The 18,806-nt window shown below is 42.7% G+C and overlaps 2 protein-coding genes across 14 annotated transcripts in view; one reads left to right on the forward strand and one right to left on the reverse strand.

Moving 5' to 3' along the window:
• LOC309595506 (uncharacterized protein) overlaps nt 1–2,835 on the forward strand; it is a 39,996-nt gene extending 37,161 nt beyond the window's left edge. For all 7 annotated transcript variants that reach the window (XM_082322550.1, XM_082322552.1, XM_082322553.1 and 4 more), the window contains 2 exons: nt 271–1,251; nt 2,071–2,835. In XM_082322550.1, the coding sequence (XP_082178676.1) occupies nt 271–1,251; nt 2,071–2,126 (1,037 nt within the window). In that variant the 3' untranslated portion in view covers nt 2,127–2,835. The remainder of the gene's footprint in view (nt 1–270; nt 1,252–2,070) is intronic.
• PDCD6 (programmed cell death 6) lies at nt 909–18,391 on the reverse strand. Of its 7 annotated transcripts, none has more exons than XM_082322619.1 (8): nt 18,247–18,391; nt 15,409–15,470; nt 12,049–12,093; nt 10,688–10,846; nt 9,913–10,022; nt 7,578–8,395; nt 2,996–7,440; nt 1,066–1,178 (listed from the first exon to the last, which is right to left on the reverse strand). In XM_082322619.1, exons 1-6 carry the CDS (start codon nt 18,330–18,332, stop codon nt 8,297–8,299), a joined length of 561 nt encoding a protein of 186 aa, XP_082178745.1. In that variant the 5' UTR covers nt 18,333–18,391; the 3' UTR covers nt 1,066–1,178; nt 2,996–7,440; nt 7,578–8,296. The 7 variants fall into 7 exon arrangements, with proteins under 7 accessions (XP_082178743.1, XP_082178745.1, XP_082178748.1 ...); XM_082322622.1 differs by adding an exon at nt 17,076–17,208 and having other exon boundaries at nt 2,996–8,395; XM_082322617.1 differs by lacking the exon at nt 1,066–1,178 and adding an exon at nt 909–1,042 and having other exon boundaries at nt 2,996–8,395.
• Nucleotides 18,392–18,806: the final 415 nt, after the last annotated feature.

The following is an 18,806-nucleotide window of genomic DNA, read 5'->3' on the forward strand; positions in this document are numbered from 1 at the left end:
TAGTTGAATTGAGATGATGTATTAGTTCAAGTGATTAATTGGTTTGTCAGTCGTTCCTCTCCTGTTATTCTCCAATTTTATTCAGCTTTACCAATGCAGTCAAAGAAAGAAGGCTGATGTTTGCTAACGCAGTAAATATGCATTAAGTGCCATATATATAGTCAGACAAAAAAAGGGCTTATACCAAGTTAAGTTTATTTTGCATTTAATAAATTGGTAGTGCCATTTATTTATTTATTTATTTATTTATTTATTTATTTATTTATTCAGGAAATTCTAACTGGAATCAAGGTTTTTTGTCTCAGTATGAAGAGTGTTCTGCAGATGCTTCTTTTGCTCCTGCTAACTCATACAGTTACCAACCAGATGATGGATCATCTTCCTATGGACTAAGATCTAGTGACTTTGCGATGATGTCTGTACTCAGGGACTCTTTTGCTCTTCAGACTGGAAGTCCAGCCAGTTGTATCAGTGAATGGCTGAGACAGTTCAGCCGATCTGCTTCTGGCAGTAATTCAGCTGGTGGGGCTTCTTCCTATGAGACAAGTCCAGTGAGCGAGTACTCAGCAGAATATATGTCCAACAATGTGCGAGGAAATAAGCTCCCTGATAACAGGATCTCATGTGGTGGGGAAAGTACGCATTGGAGGAATCGACAAGCATGTTCAAAAGCAAGGAGTATAAGTGATCAAGGATTACTCTATCCCAATTCTTCTGCCTCATATCCTTCATCTGGAAGATATTCCACAAACTATCCTTCGCAAAGCTATTCCTCTTACAAGAATGATGAGTCTGTGAATAGTTGTACATCTTCTGCAAATTCTGCTCTTTCAGGAAGAGGTGGCTCCAGGTGGCACCAGGACTCCAGGTGGAACGAGGACTCCAGGTGGAACGAGGACTCCAGGTGGAACGAGGACACCAGGTGGAACCAGGACTCCAGGTGGAATGAGGACTCCAGGTGGAACCAGGACTCTAGATGGAACCAGAGCTGTAGCTGGAACCAGGAATCTAGGTGTCAAGGATTCAGGCATCAGAAGTCAGGCTACAAGAGTGATTGGGGTTCAGATCAGTACTCGTTTTCTGGCAGTGGTTCGTACAGAGATTACCATCAGTTCAGAAGCTCAGATAAGATGTTTGATGAAGATGCTGTTGGTCTTACTCCCAACATTTTGAATAGACTACAAGGAAAGGATATACCTACAATGACCAGGATGCTCAAACAGTTGGCTCCATATTATCCAGCACTTCAAAGTAAGATTGTGATTAGTTTTCACGTAAAATGAGCTACATCAACATAGTTGCTTTAACATAAGCAGTAGACTGCGTGTTGCAGAGAGAGTACACTCTGTTCAGAGGAGTTGAGTTAATTTTGCTCAGCATCTGTATCAGTTGAAGAATGGCGTTAATTGCCTCTCTGAGGAGACTTGGCCTCTTGACAACTAAATAGAGCTGTGAGTGGGAGGAAATTTTGATAGCACAAAAATTTCCTGAATTGAAAGGTTTGTCCTAGGTCATCTTGCTAACTAGCATCTTATATCATTATCAGTTTGTACTGTTGGGGTGGCAACTATGGGGAGGGAATGTATTGGCATAAAGAAAAAAATGTTGGAATGTGTGCAGAACCAAACTTGGATGGCATTATTATAATGATAGGTGATTTATTATAATTATTATTATAATAAATGAAAATACTCCAAATGGATTAAACACATTGGGATAACAAAAGAGAAATGTTATCAAAGAGCTGGTTTGTTATATGACAAATTATTTTTTCCAATTGTAGAAATATTCCTTAATGTTAAAAATAGTGATATACTATTCAAAATAAAAGATTCTCCATTGGAAATAGATTATAAGAGGGATTTAAAGGGAGGTGAGCATATGCTACTGTATAGCTGTCATTGGGCGTGAGCTTGGACAAATGCAAACTATGCTTATGGTACTAGAATTAATTAATTAACTAGGTAGTTAGTTAATAGTAAAACTTTCATTTTAACATTATCTCTGCTGTATTATGTGAAATAACATGAAATAGAAGTAACTTTAAATGTTTTTCTCTCCCCTTTCTAGAACTAAATATTCAGACATTAGTCAATGTGCTAGTAGAAACTAGAGGAAAAGATTAAGGAGCAACAACAGCTGAACTCGAAACAGATGAACAGATTCAAGAATCTCCATCTCTTGGCTTTCAGGAAAGAGACTGCATTTAATTCTGTGTTTGACTGGTTTTGGAAGGGGAAAGGGAGGTAGGGTTTAATTTTTTAACATGTGAAATATAGCTGAAACACAAACTTGCACATAACGGAGGTGAACATACTATTTTGTTTAGGCTTTTTTAATGTATTTGTTATATCTTAGTATATTACAGAAAAAAATCTTTTGTTATTTTTTGAAAATATGTTAATGTTATTCTGTCAGCAAAAAGCTAATAACCCTTTTAATGCCCTTCCCCACTCAGAAAAAAAGAAAGGTTTACTTTTATGTTATCTACTTAGGAAGAATATTCACTGAAAATGCAGGTCCGTTGCATGAAAATACAGGTTTACTTTTCTTCACACAAATGTAAAGCCAGTTCCGTTAATTTAAGGCTTTATAATCGGCGTATTTTTAGAAATGGATACACTACAGTTCTGTTTAGACAAAGAAAGGAGAATGTCACAGCAAAGGTATTCTCTGTCTTAATGTGATGCTATATGAGGAAAATGTCTTCTCTTCTAGGGGACTGGTATGTAACGGGGCATATTACTTGCTTTCCTTTTTGCAGAGTAAAAAGAGACGTGAAATATATGCGGATTGAATCATGTTGTTCAGAATGAAATGGTTACAAATTGACTTAAAACCTCATTTGATTGATTGATCCATACTAAAATAAAAATTCTTGATTCTTTCTACTGGCTAAAGCGTACTAAGAAATAGTAGAACCTATAAGGCAATCAGGTAAAGTAATAGGGAAAGAAAAATAATCAAAATAGCGTACTAAGAAAGAAATACTTACCAGTTCATGATGTTTATCAGTGGTCCATACTTATGTTTTCTTCTCCCCACACTTCTGAGCCATAATGCTCATGAATGCCTGGCTTTAGATGTCTACTTTATAGAATCAAATCCAGCTTATATGTGGCTAAAGAAAAGGAGTAAAGTGAGACAGTTTACTCCCCAGTGTCCATTTTCCTTTTCACTGCTGTGTTGTGGACTATCATTTTTCTTCTCACCCATACGTGAAATATTTCTCTGTCTCTGTGCATTAAATACTCGTGCCAATCCAGGGTTAGTCTTCATGAGCTGTCATGTATCTTTTTGCATCCACTAAAACAACTTTTTGGATCTTGTCATGTGAATTTTAACGCAAAGGCAACAAAGCAATTGATGATAGAGCATATAAACTCTATTCCCTGAAATTCTTCGTCTGTAATTGTTTTGCTTGTGCATCAGAAAAGATCCACTTCCTTATTCACTATTTCATTTTCTCCTTCTCATACTTATTGAAGGGTTTAAGTAGTTTCTAATGGCATAGACTCAGTAGTTGTGCCATACACTTTTATCCATTGAATTATACAGTAGACCTTCTTGCTTAAAGGGGAAAAACATTATTTTCTACCAGAGGTGTCTGCCAGAGTTTCGATTTAAAATTCTGTGGGACTGATCAGTTATTATCTACATCTACAAAATACCAGAAATTATTCCTACGAATGTCACTACCATAGTTTGTTTTCCATAGAAAGTGTAGTGCAACTAAAATTTTGAAACTGTAGAAAAATGTTGCTAGAAAATGTTAGTGCTACAGCTCTGTCCATTCAAGCGAAGACCTTTTCATCTGAGGTTGTTGCAGAGAGCTCTTTTTTTCCCATTTCTCGCTCCCTTTGGGATTTTACTGCCATGACTGTATAATCGCAGTGGCATCGAGCAGCTGGATGGTCTCTGCCCTGATTAGATGCTCTTTCTGCCTACACATTCCCTTCTCGTTTTTCGTTCTGGGGAACAGCTCCTGCATGTTGTGCAGGGTCCTACGCTGGGGAAACGGTTCGCGCGTTTGAAACGGAGTTGGAGTAGTGACCACGTTAAGATAGGAAATGCTTTTCAGCATTGATTTACTAAAGGTTTCCTGAGCTGTAGATAGCATTTCTGAATCTGAATTCTCTCAGTGCCAGGAGGCACGCAAGGCACGAACATCGTTCTTCCACTTCGATTGGTCCGCAGCTGCGTGCTCTGGAGCCAAGGGCCACAGCGCAGTCTTCCGTCGGTTTCCCCCTCAGGACACGACCGATCCAGCTCCATCTCCTCCTCCTCACTTCGTTACCGATTTTCTCCATCCCCACCATTTCTGATGCTCGTCGTTTCTGCAACTTTGTATTTTTTTTTTTTCCGGGAGGAGGTAGTTGGCCTCCTGCCCAACCCCCATGACTTGGAGGGCCAGTGGTTTTTCTGTCAGGGTGGCCTTCCCTTAGGCTGCGTTGGTTCGCGGCACCTTCTTCAATTTTATCCGGTGCACCCTCCAGAGAGGGATCCCCTATCCACCAGTAGATAGCATTTGGAGTCTTGTAAATGCCCTTCGCTTTTCTGTTTCAGTTTTCAGTTCTTACCAAAATCAGTGAAGTTCTTGAGATGATTATCTGTTGGTTCTTATACACAAGCGCTATCATGTAGGGCATCTTTTTTAAGCTGGTGGTATCTTGAAATATAAACTGTAAGCCTGCCTTATCTCTTACGTGCAATTACTACCAGCAGTGTATTCTCAGTTTCTTTCAGTCACTTGGCTGAGCCGGTTTCAGCTGCATCACTGCTTTCTCCTTATTCTCTTTTCATCTTTCTTCTTTCCAAAGATCTTCCTAGCTTTGGAAATTAAGAGCTTCGGTGTGGAATTTCTGTACTGATACTGGCCTGGGGCCTGCCACTTGGCACTCCCAGCTTTGACTGACTTTTGGTCTATAGCTGTCACCTCTGCAGCTGGTTTCAGAGGCTTTTTTTTCCTGTGTCCCATACCAGCAAACGGGTATAGCTGACTTGTCCGAAACAAATAGCATCTTTGTTATTGCAGGAACACATTCCTTCCTGGAGTTCAATTCCCAAGTATTGAAACGAAGGGCAAAAAGAAAGAGGTAGAAGCATCTTCAGGATGCAGCTCTGTGAAGGGATTGTTTACCCCTGTGACAGAAGTGATGAATGTTTTTCCTTTTTTTAGGGCTGTGTAGAATTGTGAGTACTAAGCATCATTGCCTTGTTTGGAGGGCTTCTGTGACACCTTCCCTTCCCCTGTAGGGCCAGGTACTTGCAACTCGGACTGTTTTTGACAGGGTCCCTCTCTCAATCAGTTTTTGCCGATGGGGACATCCACCCTGAGGGTCTCGCTGCCTGCTTCACTTCTTTCTCCCTAGCCAGCAGCTCATCCTACAAACATGACTTAAGAGAGATGGCGACTTTGCATTCTGTCGTACTTGTTCTCGCTCAGTTCAACCGTGCCAGCTTTAAAGGGGGATTCAACGGATGCTAGAAAAGGAGAGCATAAATCCAGGCTCCTGACCTGTTTGGCACCTGACCAGCAGTGTCCACAAAGGCACCAGGTAAGAAGACCTCATGGTAAAAAAAAAAGGTAAAATGTGCCTTGGAAGTTCTGTCACCCCACCAGTTATTTCTTCAGTAGGATTGCGTAAGCCGAGACTCCTGTTGCTTCTGTTTTCCTGTTTTTGATTCAACTTCTGGCTGCTCCGCGCTCCCAAGAAACCTCTTTGCCTTATCTTGCTCCCGTGTAGTACAGAACTGGAGCAGAATGAGTCCTCTGCCTGTTCCTGTTTCTCTAGACTCTGGTCCATCTTCAAGAAACAACCTTCACGAGGTAGGCGCCGATAGCCTGCAGAGCAGCATCACTTTAAATGCTTGCCGTCCTTCAGCACTAACAGAGCCACACCACAAGCGCTGGCACCGAGGCAGGATTTTTGAGGCTGTACCAGAGCCCTTTGACCCAATTTCATTTCTCCTTAAAAAGCCATTGATAAAAATCCAGACTAGAAGATGCTTTGGGGGATAAATGGTCTGCTTTCCAGGCAGTTTCCTGGTCTGTGGTGGACCTGCTTTCACACCCTCAGAAGCATCTGTTTCCCACGGAGACAAGAGTCATCCCAGTCCAGAGCCACTTTGGTGACTCTCTGCAGCAGGAAGGCTCCTTTAGAAAGTGCTGGAGCCAGTTGTTCTACACCAAGGACGGTGAAGTGTAACGAGGTTGGCTGAAAAAGGCGACATCCTTCACAGGCGACAGCTTGGGAAGTTCCTCAGGTTCCGGCTTTTTTAGTTTTAGCTTGGCACCTTGGACCTATTTGTTAATGATCCTCAGAGCGCTTCCCAGAATTACTGCGTTTCATTTGGGTGGCCGTATGATCCAGGGGGACAGGGCCGTAGTGGGAGAGGAATGGGGCCTTTTAGTGGAGAAGCTCCTTTGAGCCCAAAACTCCGGGGCTGCTCTGCTGTTGTTGGTTTCTGAAGAGAACAGAAGTAGCGATTGTCTCGGCCTTCTGGGGAGGCAAGGTTCAAGCAGTAACTGTTGGAAGTCTTTCTCCCTTGTCTTCTTAAAGCTAAGTAGCTTTCACGGTTCCTTCAGGGCTGTTGGATGAGGTGGTCTCTGACATCGGTCGTTATTCCTGCTCCCCCACCTCACCCAGAAACCAGCCCTTGCCCTTTGGGTGATGACGCCCAAAGCGCTTTGGGAGGGCTCCCTGTTTCTGTGTGCTGATGCTCTGGAGCCCGTCGGTCTCTCCCCAGGCATTTCACACCAGCACAGCATTTAGAAGACCTTGCTGAACTGTCACTAGGGTTCTGCTTGCTTATCGCTTGACAACCAGTAGCAGCTTCTCTGCACGACAGAGGTTTGATAACGGCACAGTTGCCACGTGGCTGTCGTCGCCCTGCCACCAGACGCTATATTCTGGCTGAGACACGTTGTAACATCATTGATTTTTTTTTCAGTAGGATGTTTTCTGTCTGCGGACCCAAACCCTCTCTGCATAATCTCTTGGAATATCTGCTTGATATCACTGACAGCGTCAGTTTACGGATAGGCACTCCCACCGACGACAGCTTACCCGCCTGTGTCTGTATGTAATTACCAAATTTGAAGCAAAAGGGCGTACGTGGACTGCTTGCATACAGGGAGCTGGGAATGGGGATGGACTTAGGCATAAATCAGTATTGCTACAGGTTAAGGAAAAGTCTAAACGCTCTTGCCTGTAAACATAGCCTGAAGAGCAGCACTTACAGGTAAGTAATATTGCTGCTTGAGTATTTTTAAGTGCTTCGGATAGCGCTTGGATTTTCTTAGAGTAATCTAAGAGAACTTGTTAACTTCTCTTTGCTTCCTCCAAGTTGCTTTGTCAAAGTCACTGCAGGTGATGGCGTGCGACAGGAATCAGTCACTACTTTTTTTGCTTCAGTTTTTCCAGAGTCCCTCTCCATCTGTACGTGGGGAGATGGAGGGTGAGGTTTTGAGAATGTTTGACTGTCAATTCAAGGCCACTTCAAATAAGCGCTTCAGCACAAAATGGGAGGCTACGGGTGTTAAATGAGCCCACGAAGCAGAGGGAACTACATACCCAGAGTAGTTAGATATAGTTTATTTTTGTAGGGAGCTCATCGAGGAAGATGCAGCATTGGACACAGGTGTGAGGAAGTTGTATTTGAAGATGTCCCAAGGATACCCTGAAAAAAGGAGGCAGCTAGAAAATAAAAAGATAAGGCAAGGAGAAAAGGCCATCGCTGTTGAGTTGGAGGGACCCCTGAACCATAGAAAACTAGAATATCGAAATAAAACTACCACCCCCTAAAAAAAGCTGTACAAAAGTGAAGTAGACTATAGAAGTTGATGTAATATTTTTACTTAACTTTAAATTCTGTATTAAAAATTAATACATTAAACTCTTATAAAAGTAAGGCACATGCAAAACATGTTGTGCAACTTCTGACTTTCAACTCTCTTACAAACTAACAAACAAGCATTATTATTTTAATTTGGCATTTCTAAAGAGTCACTTTTCCCCATGCAGGATATGTGGAAGAAGGTTAAGTTTGACATTGCACCAGTTAAATCTAGATTCTGTGCTTTCTGTACTACAGTAAGCAGAGATGGTCATATTGTACAGTCATACAAAATAAAAACCAACTCAAGTACAGCTTCTGAACGTGATGACGAACATACAAAATTTAAGAATGTGAAGTTATATCCATTATAATACATCAATAATCTTATTCAGTACAGGATGATTTGGCAATTCCAGTCTGTGTAATGCCAGTGTGCAGTTCCTAGCGATCAGTGTCATACGATGCTGAAGACCATGGAAAGATACTGCTCGTAGGACACTTGAATCCAGCCATCTTGATCAGTATCGTATCGTCGGAACACATCGGTCAGCCTCTGAAAAGGGGGAAAAACCACACGTTTTTGTACATCGGGAAAGTTCAGACTGCCGTGTGTTCCCCTTGCCGCTTAGGTTTCTAGAGCTTTATGAATGCCTTCTGTTCATCCCCTCTGTAGACACTTGACGATCTCGTGCATTTAGAGGTAGCTCTTTGCCATCTCTTGTGCTTCAGCTGTGCAGCAGATCTGATTCTAAAGCCACCTTATGATGCAATACCTAAGGCAACCTAGGCCGTTCTTTGCAGATCAGACAGCTTCTTATAACTGGCTTTAGGGGAGGGGGGGAGGGGAACAATGCACAACTCTCGTGAGACATTTGAGAGTCACCTGGAGACAGAATCCAGTGAGCACCTCGTCTGCTGCTTAGCTTCTAGCCAAATACGCTTTTTGCATCTTTAGTATCATCCGAGTTGTCTCTGTAAAACCGCAGAGGGGCCGGGCAGTACATGTAGGGAGCGGACCAAAATGCCTACCAGCATGGTTTCACTAACAGCAGCTAAACGATACTCCATTTCAAAGCCCTCTTTACCAGAGTTTAAGTTTATAACAAAGTATAATCGGCTTCTATTACAAATGAATATAAAGGCAACTGACATTTCAGCAGCCTTATGGTTATAGACATAAAGGAGAAGAACAAAACACCTGTATGCAACTGACAGATACTACCTTCCCAGGACACTCCTTTCTCTCCATGTTGCCTACCAGAAGATACCTTAAGATACTGTTGCAATGCCGGCCAGTGTCAGAAGAGCCACCTTTTTGAAACTCAGCTCATCCACTGCCGCTGTTCCCCAATTTTTCCCCAAAGAAGTCTTACGTACGTTTCGGAAAAGTCAGAGACACTTAACCTTAAGCACCGAGGTGAGGAATCAGCCAGTGACTGATTTCTAAACAAACAAAATAATACACCTGTAAAACTACAGTTCTCTCTCTCTCTCTCCCCCCCCCCCCCCCCCCCGCATTTCTGTCACTGAAAGGGTTTTTTATTGTTTGTTTGTTTTAAATGTCTTTTACTACCATTGCCCCTGCAGGAACAGCAGTGACGAAAGACTGAATAATGCAGCTGCTAGGTCAAATTCCTTTTAGTCAGAGCCTTAAACAGAGATAAACAAAAACCTCACAATTCAGATATGAGAATTATGGGCACCACAGGACATGACACACTCCAGTTTTAACACACCCACGATGCAGAGGAAGTGTGTGCATTAAACTAATGGAAACAACGTGAAGTGTTTTCCTTTTAAACCACTGAGACGATTTTACATTTTTTGGCCCCATGAAAGTATTTAGCAGGTCAAAAAAATTGTATCAAATTTACTTGTGATGCAAATGTATAACAAGTGAAGACCAATAAATGAAGATGTTTCTAGCACCTCTCGTACACTTTATTCAAATGGTTTACTTACAAGCAAGTTCTAGATCCAATATCATAGTTAAATTGAGAATCATAAAAGTTTCAGAAAAGGTGATTTTTCTTTTTTTCAATTGACATTAAAGTACATCTCCTTTCTTACCTGTAAAACAACACAGCACTGAATAAAGTCATCAAAAGCAACTTGTCCTCTTCCTTGTCTGTCAAATTTCCGAATAAGGATATCATAGAATTGATCAGACAGTCGGTAACCTTGGAAAAGAGAAATGCTTTAAAAGGTTTCAATTACCACAGTCCTTCTATGAAAAGAACTAGGCTGTTTAGCAGGCGTGTGTAACAAAACCAGAAAACAGTTACAAGAGACAATTTTTTTTGCCAAATATCTCTGTGTTAAACTTAAATGCATGCAGCAAAAACCATGCTTGATAATAATTATAGACGGAGTCACAGTAAACATAATTACTGATTAAAGTGACCAGTTGGTTGAGGGAACGGTTTAGGGCTGCAACTCAAGTTTTTGTAAGTGAAGTCAATTAAATGGAAGTTTCTTTTGCCATCAGAATGCTACTGTAGCGCAGACCGCTGGCCTCCTTTTAAAAAGCGGCAAGCTGTAGCAAGTAACTCCGTAAGTTCTGACATTCACCTGAAGTTTTGGTGGGGCTGTCAGAGCAGCTAACGGGGGAGGCAGAAAACATTCCACACAGGTACCCACACCCCCAGTTTCATTAAAGGAAATAAATAGCTTAAAAAGTGCTTGTGGCATGGATATCTTTAAAGGTACCTTATGCCTAAAAGGCTAACTGCATTTCACCTGCCTCGCTTTTAGTCACATTTGTCAGAGCACTACAGCCCTAACAGTAAGAAGCTCATCTGATGACATAACCCAGTCATAAAAACTGTAATTACAAATGAATTACCAAAACCTGTTAGTGCTTGCTTTAGTTCGTTTTTGTCAATCATTCCAGAATTGTCTCTGTCATACGTTCGAAAGACATTCTGCCAGTCTGAGATGTACTTCCAGACTCCTGTGAATTCATTGAAGTTCACACCACCTTTGTTTTCTCTGTCAAACATGCCTGAAATAAAAAACAAACACATATAAAACCTTAATCATACTACTCTTCAGTAAGATCTGCTGGTATTTTAAGAAGAAAGTGAGAGTGCTGAAAGTACCGAAGACAGAAAAGAAACTGCAAAAATGGAAGTGCTATTTTGGAAAGTACTGCCAAAAAAGCAAGCAGCTGTCCACCAAAGGAGGATAAGATAAAGCAAGATAAAAGAGGACCAGAATGAATCACAGAATGTTTGTTTTTCCTGGGTTTTCATTTCCAGTTTGAAAGCACTTAGGGCTTCATTGATCGCCCAGTGACAAAAAGAGAGGGGGGGTTGTTCTTTTCTAAGGACTCACAAAGAGTCTACATCATCTGCTGGCTGGCAGAAGTGCTGGGGTATTCGTCTGCGTTTGACTTACTGACAGCGTCGTTACACAAACAGCATGTTGCACAGCCATGGCTCTCGGGCTGCTGCTGGATACTTACTTAATTAAAAAAACAAAGCAAAAAATTTCATCCTTGGATTTATGAACTGGATGATTGACAGAAAAGTTTTTTTTTTGTGCTGGAATTTTTGTCCTGTTCTACCACCATCATCTTCCACATTACTGGCGATTATTTTAGGACTACAAAATTCAAACACTGTAAAGCTTCTGTTTGGTCTTTTTGGAGCAGAACATAGGATTAACATGCAAGACAGGAAAAACTAGTTATGAAGACATCTAACCTATCTAATTTAAGACAATCTATCTAATCTAAGACAAGCTAGCTAATATCTTTTTAGAATATTTAAGCTGACCGTTTCCCCATACATACATTACATTTACTGTCTGTTCAGTTGTACAGTAACGTTTTCTCAGGCTACTTCCGACAAGTGCACGTGTGTGCACACAAAGGGCATTCCTGTATTATTCAAAAGGGAAAATATTTGTGTGTAACTAACAACTGCTGGGCTGTCTGGAGGGGGGGCGGGGGGAAGAGTAAAGACATATTGCAACGTACCACCTACCAACGAAAAGCAGCTTGTTAACGCTACAGCCCAATTAGATCAAAAGACCTTTAAACAGGCATTCGTTATTACAATAGAAATACATATTGCATATGTATTGTAATATTTGTACAGACTTATTTCTCTAAAACAGTGCAGCAATTGATAGCATTCTCAGTCGTCTGAACAGATCACAAAACAACATCTTGGCTATTTCACATCACACAACTACACTCACCAAGAATTGACCTGACTGTTGCTGGATTAAATGGAGTCCACGTGCCTGAAACAGAAAGAATTACTGAGTTCTTCAAGACTAAGTAACATTTAAAAAAAATGCAACCAACCAACAAACCAATCAAAAAAATCAGGTAAGAACTTAAACAGTGAATTCAGAGCTAGATGACATAGAATATTATAAAATACGGCTGCTTTGAAGTAATTATGTTCTTGACCATTCAGAGATGACTTCAAACCAATGCTTTACAGATACTACACAGAAACCAACATTTTCCAGGCTGCACCAAAAAAAAAAAAAAAAAAAAACAAAAAAACAACCAAAAAACCAAAAACCCAAAACCTTAGAAGAACTAAGAAGGATTTTTTTTCATCCCAGGTAGTCAGGAGGTATTGGATAAAAGGCAAGATCAAAACTAAAGTCCCACTTTTTCTACAGATGGGAGCAGAAGAGTTATAACGCAAACAAGGTCTCACATCTATCCCTCAGTAAAAACCCATCTGTTTATTTCCTGTTTTACAAGTGGGTTACTCCGGGGCATTTAGTATCTGACAAGTGAAAAGGTTCCTAACACGGCATAACCGCACAGTGCAATTTAGAGTTGAGTTTAGTATAAATCCCACCCCCGCTCTAAATCAATGAAGTGTTAGTTTAAATTAGTATTTTCAGACCAAGAAATGTTGCTGCTTGAAAGCAGTAATCATCTGAAGAGGAGCTTTGTGCTTCTCTGAATACTTTGACAGACTACTCACTTGGGACTGGTTTTCACTCTGTTGGAAGCATTCCAGAGTGCTAGGAAGCATTAAGCTTTAAATTAAGATCAATACTGTGCCTCATCTACAATTTCGCCATCAATTCTCTAGAGCCTGTGAAGGTACCAGGAGGACCAAGAAGCACGTGTTCAACCCACTGAGGTTGCGCGCAGGGACCAGGAAGGAGCCGGTAAGACCCGGGGTACCGCAGAGGCATTTGCAAGGGCGCAGTGAGCTGACCGCAGATGATACCTAACAGAAAGGCTGCGTTGGTACGAAGCGGGCGCTGTGACGGCACGGCTGCGTTGCTGGATCAAGCTGCAGTGGTGTAAGTAGCGCTTATAGCAGTGCTGAATTTCTCCCACAGAAGGGAAACTGTATCCGTCTACGTCTACAGATGCAGCAACGGGGAAAAACCCTATACTGTAGGCAGGCCATATGACTATTGGCACATAAAGAGAAACATCAGCAGAGAAGAGTAAAAAATCGCTCTGAAAATGCTTAAGCGGTATTTTAGACAGAGAACATCAGTACCTTAGAGTTGTATGTCTCCTGGCAAAAATAAAAAATAACGGAATTATTAACAGGGTGCCAGCATTTAACTCTGAACAGAATAGAGGAAAAAGAGAGAACACAGTTTGGAATTTAACTTATTTCATGTTGAAATTTTCAAGAGAGTCATACAGACACTATATAGTGAAACCAGAGCAACTCCAGTGCTGAAGAACTGTACTGATATCAGCCTATTCCAATAAACAGTAAAAGACTGTTCCGCTCCCCTGACTTTACTATTAACTTTACATGGCAGCACAGGAGAAAAAAACAAAACAAAACAAAACAGAAAAAACAAGAAGGAAGCATAGGATTTTATTGTGCAAACAACTACACAAAGTGATGATCAGTCCCTCCCAGGTAAGCAGAGTGTTATTTGCACAAACTTCACATGTTGAAAAGCTGAATGTCAAAAACACATTGAACTTCAAATTTTAATGAGCACTATGCAGACTTTTTTTAATGCTTTAGAAATAAACACGTAACGTTCTTTTAGCCCATGTTAGATTGCAGGACAGCTACACACAACCACCCACTAGAGGATATATCTTGAAAAGAATATAGTGAATTGTTAGTGACTTCGGTGTACAAGATCTAGAATCTCTTGGAATGAAGGAAGCTTACAGTTCTGTAAATATTTTGTCTAACAGTGTATTCACTTGGTGAGGATTCTTCATAACTGCAAAGCACTGAAACTGCTAACCTACACTGTAAACAAGGAAAGAAAAGAGTTCAGATAGTCGTCACTGCCTATTACCCTTAAATTCAATCAGATGAGAAGATATTTAAAATATACGAAGTTTAAAACAGCAGGTAAATCCAGGTTCCCACATCGTTATAAACAGCACTGTAATCTTAAATGAAAACAGTGACTTAATCAATTTAACTTAGCTTTTGCTGAAGTTGTTATTCAAAATAGTATTTTAGTTATGGATCAGGTGCAGCAGCTACAATATATTGCTTTTATCAGATATATTATTAAACAAATATTCTAGTAAATCCAGTTTAGTTACAAGACCACAATTTTAAGTCAGGTGATTACTGACAAAACGGAGCCTTTCAGTCTGTGTGCACTGCAGCTTACAACATCAGTTTAAGCCCTTCTCAGTCACAAAGCACAGGAAGGATGAAGGAATTACACCTTGGGAGAAGGGGAACTCGATGTGGACTCAAAGGTGCACAAACAGCTTCAATATGCACTTTTTCAGATTTCTAAGTGGGAAAAAAAAAAAACTAACCCACAAAGTACAACCCTACCCACCCTAAGTCACCAGAGGAAAGTAAAAATAGGCTACTGGAAAAATTTTTTGGTTTTTATTTTGCTTCCATGAGTTATTTGACCATACCCTAGTTACTCTTTAAGCATTATGACAGGGAACTCAGAGACTAGTAGAAAGTTTTAATACTAGATCCAGAATGCATCTTTCTACTTTGTTAGGAGAAAAACCAAACTTGCCACATTTGGAAAAAAAAAAATAAATTAAAATTACCATCTTCAATTCCTGCACCATACTGTACAAAAAGATTTTATGTGCAGTAAAAAGGCTGGTTGTAAACATCTGATTCTGTCCAAGTTATAAACTGATCCTGGTTAAAAAACAAAGGTTCAGTAGCAATGAGAGAGGAATATATCAGTCACCATTTATGTTTTTGAGGAAGCAGAGCCGAAAGAAATAAAGGGATGTGCGTGCCTTCATTCCCCAGAATACAAATCAGTAATGTTTACAATAGGTGCTCCGTTTATAATGCATTATTAGTAACACACACCAAACCCAGAAATCTTCCCTTGAAATCCAAAAAACACCACCCAGGAACAATGGGCTCAGAAGAAAGAAAAAAAAAACCAAACCCACACAATACAATAATATCAGGAGGATTGTCCACTTTTTTTCCTCCCCTTCAGCCTTTTGCTGTGGATTAAACAGTATTAATCAGTGGTAGGAACATTCTAGCCCCCCTCCCCAATCAAAGAATTATGGCATCAGGCAACCAGTCTCACATGAAATTCAACATTAAGTTTACAATGAACTACCTCGTTGCTCATTTACAGACTTACCATTGGATAATGCCTGCTGAAGTTCATTATCAGATATTATTCCACTCCTATCTTTATCAACCCTGGGGAAAAGGAAAAAAAAAAAAAAAAGCAGTAAGCTTTAAATGGCTAAAATTAACAGGTTCCACTTACAGAAGACTTCAACGTTCTGGTTCTTACTCACCAGATAAAATTAATCTTTTCCCAAAAAGTCACTAATTGCATTTTACTTGGTAAGCCATTTACAGTTACTGCAAATTAAACGCTTCATTCAGACTGATGAGACATTCTGGAACATGATAAAAGCTACAAAGAAAACTGCAAGACTTGACTTAGGAGTGAAGAGACAGACACAAACACACACTGGCAATAAAACAGTTTGGGCATACTCCCCCCAAGAAAGTATTTTTTCTTTGTTTTTAAAAGAACTGCAGAGCACACCATCCACAAAATGCCTAAGGTCACGGTACTCAGCTGTTTGGCTCCCAAATTGGAGCCCCAAGTTTGGCACCCAGTGCCACTCAGTAAGATGCTGGCAAAGTAGAAAAAGCCACTAATGCAGCCAATGCCAAGTACTGAAAGAAGCGACTGCAGGGCCTTGACCCCTTTCAAAGGGGTTCAAAAAGCGAAAAAGCACAGGCAGGTGCCAGCTTCCATTGAGCCTTCACAGTCTATTGTCTTAGAGAATGGAGTTCTATCCCAAAATTAATAAAGTAAGTAATTTCTGCCCAAATAAAGCAGAATCATGCCTTCTTTCGAAGGATATCTGAAAGTGGTGGGGACTTCCCTCCATTTTATACCAGCACCTTCCCCTTGACATTGACAGTTTTTATTTCCCCTCAGTTACTACCATTCCCAAGCAGAGTCCTGCTTAGTTGATCCCCCTGCAGAAGCTGTTTTCTTTTTCCTTTACTCCTTTGTTGTCTTTTTCAAAACCTTTTCAGTTGATTCTACTAGATTCCTTCCCCTTCTCAAAAATTATATAAACTGCATACAACATTCGAATTGCAAGCATAAGTTGCATAGTTTACAATCGCAAAAAGATACTCCCCTTTTTTATTCTCTATTTCTGGTTTTTCTACGTATTCTGAACATTTTTTACCTTTTATGAGCTGCTACTATGCACTAAGCTGGTATTTTCATAAAAATGTGTTATGACTGACTTATCTTGCTCCTCAGCATCATCAGTCAGCTTAGAGCACATACATTCATTTTATATACAAAATGATGCAAAGTTAAAGTGGCTCTTCCTCATGGACATCAGGTACCTACTCTGGATTTCATCTGACCGTCATGCAGCGATCACGACCTGGCCCTGACAGGGTGATATGACCCAGTCACTCAGGACTGCAAGGTGCTCCTGCAAGTCTTCATAGGCCCGACTTACCGCAGGAATCAGTTAGCGTAACCAGCGAACGTCATCTGACCATTCACCCTCTCTTCCCGCAGTTGCCCCTGAGCATCCTGAATACAGATCCCGGAACAGACCACGCACTCTTCTTTTTAGTCAGTTATTTATCCACCAAACGACCCTCCCTTTCATTCTATGTGTACTGGATTTCTTTAAAGGCCTTTGATGCTTCCGCACGTTGAGAGTCTCTTTGGGAACTATACAGATTATATTAATTGCACCAGTTCTAGCCATCATATCCATACCCAATCCTTATCAAACATATTCCAAGACTTACACAGTAGTCTGCCAGAGGGGAATACTTTCAATAAAAGCCGTGCAACTCTCCTCACCAGCTACGTTATTTAAAATGGTTTCTACTGGTTTGCCTGGTGCAGAAGTGAGACTGTTGATCTGTTTCTTTCTGGACCCTTTAAAAAAAGAAATGGCATCAGGCATGCCTCCTCCATGTTCTCAGATGAAGTGTTTTTAGAGGAGGCTGGGTAGGTAAGCTGCCACATACCTGAGTCACTCGTGAGTTACTAAGTAAATACTAGCCAGTTTTAGCAACTTATTGCTGTTTGTCTACTCCTTAACCTCTTCTTGCTGTCACTTGAGTCAAGATAGATCCCCTGATGTATCATCTCCCATAAAAATGGATGCAATGTAGGAACCTCCCCAGTTTCCTCAATGTGACACAAATGCAAAGAACTCCTTTACCTTCATCGCTACTACGGTCTTGACAGCGTGTTGGTTTTTTTTGGTGTTTTTTTTTTTTTTTTTTTTTTAACAGGGGCCTGCTAACTCCCTTGCAGATTCCTGCTCCAGATGTATTCAAGAGAATATTTGTTGCTAGATTTTAAGTTTTCCATTAAGCATTTATCAGACTCCTTTTTACAAGCCTTCCTGTACTGCTACACTGACCCTCCAGACTTTACAATCCTTTCTGGATTCTCAGGTCTAAAATGACTTCAGTGTTTTCAAGGTTACCTTTTGGCTCGCGTTAATCCCCCTTCCCTTGCTGTAAAACACAGCCATACTTACTCCGCCTCAAGCCTTTCTTAAAGCCCCCCTCGGATTCCTCCTACAGGGCTACACCCGCGGTGTTTACCCGCCCTGCCAGGCCCCGAGGCGGCCAAACCCCGCGCTGGATGCCCAGGGCCGCTGACGGGCTCCCCGTCGCAGCTGACCGTTTCCGGGCACCTCCCAACGCCCGCTCCCTCCCGGTGCCCCCCCGGCAGCGGCAGCCCCGTGAGGGCCCGCCCGCCCGCCCAGGGCTCGGCAGCGCGGCCCGGGAACGACGAGGGTCGCGGCGGCCGCCTCCTCAGCCGGCGGGAAGGGGGTGCCTGGGCCCAGCAGGCCCGGCGACCGGCGGGGGGAGGGCGGGGAGCCCCCCTCAGCCCCCTCCCCGCAGCCGTCAGCCCCGCGAGGACCCCGGGGAGGCGGGGGGCGGAACAGGGCGGCCTCACCTCTGGAAGACGTTCCACAGGAAGGTGGGGTCGGGCATGGCGGCGCCGCCGCCGCCGTTGGGCCTGTACTGATACCCCGCCGCCATGGCCCCGCCGGGCAGCTCGAGCCTTCCTCCCCGCGCTTCCGGCACGGGCCGCCTGACGCAGCGCGCGGCCGGTGACGTCACGAGTCGGGCAGGCGCGGGGGCCCCGCCCCGAGGGAATCCCGAGAGGAGCCGCTGCGCCGCCCGCCCGTTGCCAGGGCGACGGCTGCGGGGCGGGGCCCGCCGGGCCCGGTGGCCACCCGGCGAGGCGAGGGGCGGGAGGCGAGGCCAGCCCTTCCCCCCGCGCTAGCGGGCACGGCGGGCGGTTGCCCCCGCCTCTCCCGCTGGGACTGAGCCTTCAGGGGCTCCCGAGCCCCCCGGCGGCGGGGCAGCCCCTCGGGGGGCCTGAGGGAGGGCGGGGCGCGGGGCCGGCGGCGGTGGCTGGCGTCCGGCGGGGCGCAGCGGTTGCTGCCGAGGGGCTGACGTCGCTCCTCCGCCGCCGCCGGGGCTTCTGGGCGGGCAGGAGCCGTCCCCGGC

Source organism: Platalea leucorodia (genome assembly GCF_965183815.1).
Source record: "Platalea leucorodia genome assembly, chromosome: 1".
In the NCBI taxonomy this organism is placed as follows: Eukaryota; Metazoa; Chordata; class Aves; order Pelecaniformes; family Threskiornithidae; genus Platalea; species Platalea leucorodia.

Coding starts and splice junctions, on each gene's coding strand:
- PDCD6 (XM_082322617.1), bottom strand. CDS start 18,332: ATGGCGGCGGGGTATCAGTACAGGCCCAACGGCGGCGGCGGCGCCGCC. Junction 15,471..18,246: donor CTGTGGAACGTCTTCCAGAG/GTGAGGCCGCCC, acceptor CCTTTTCCCCAG/GGTTGATAAAGATAGGAGTG. Junction 12,094..15,408: donor TCAGCAGGCATTATCCAATG/GTAAGTCTGTAA, acceptor TTTCTGTTTCAG/GCACGTGGACTCCATTTAAT.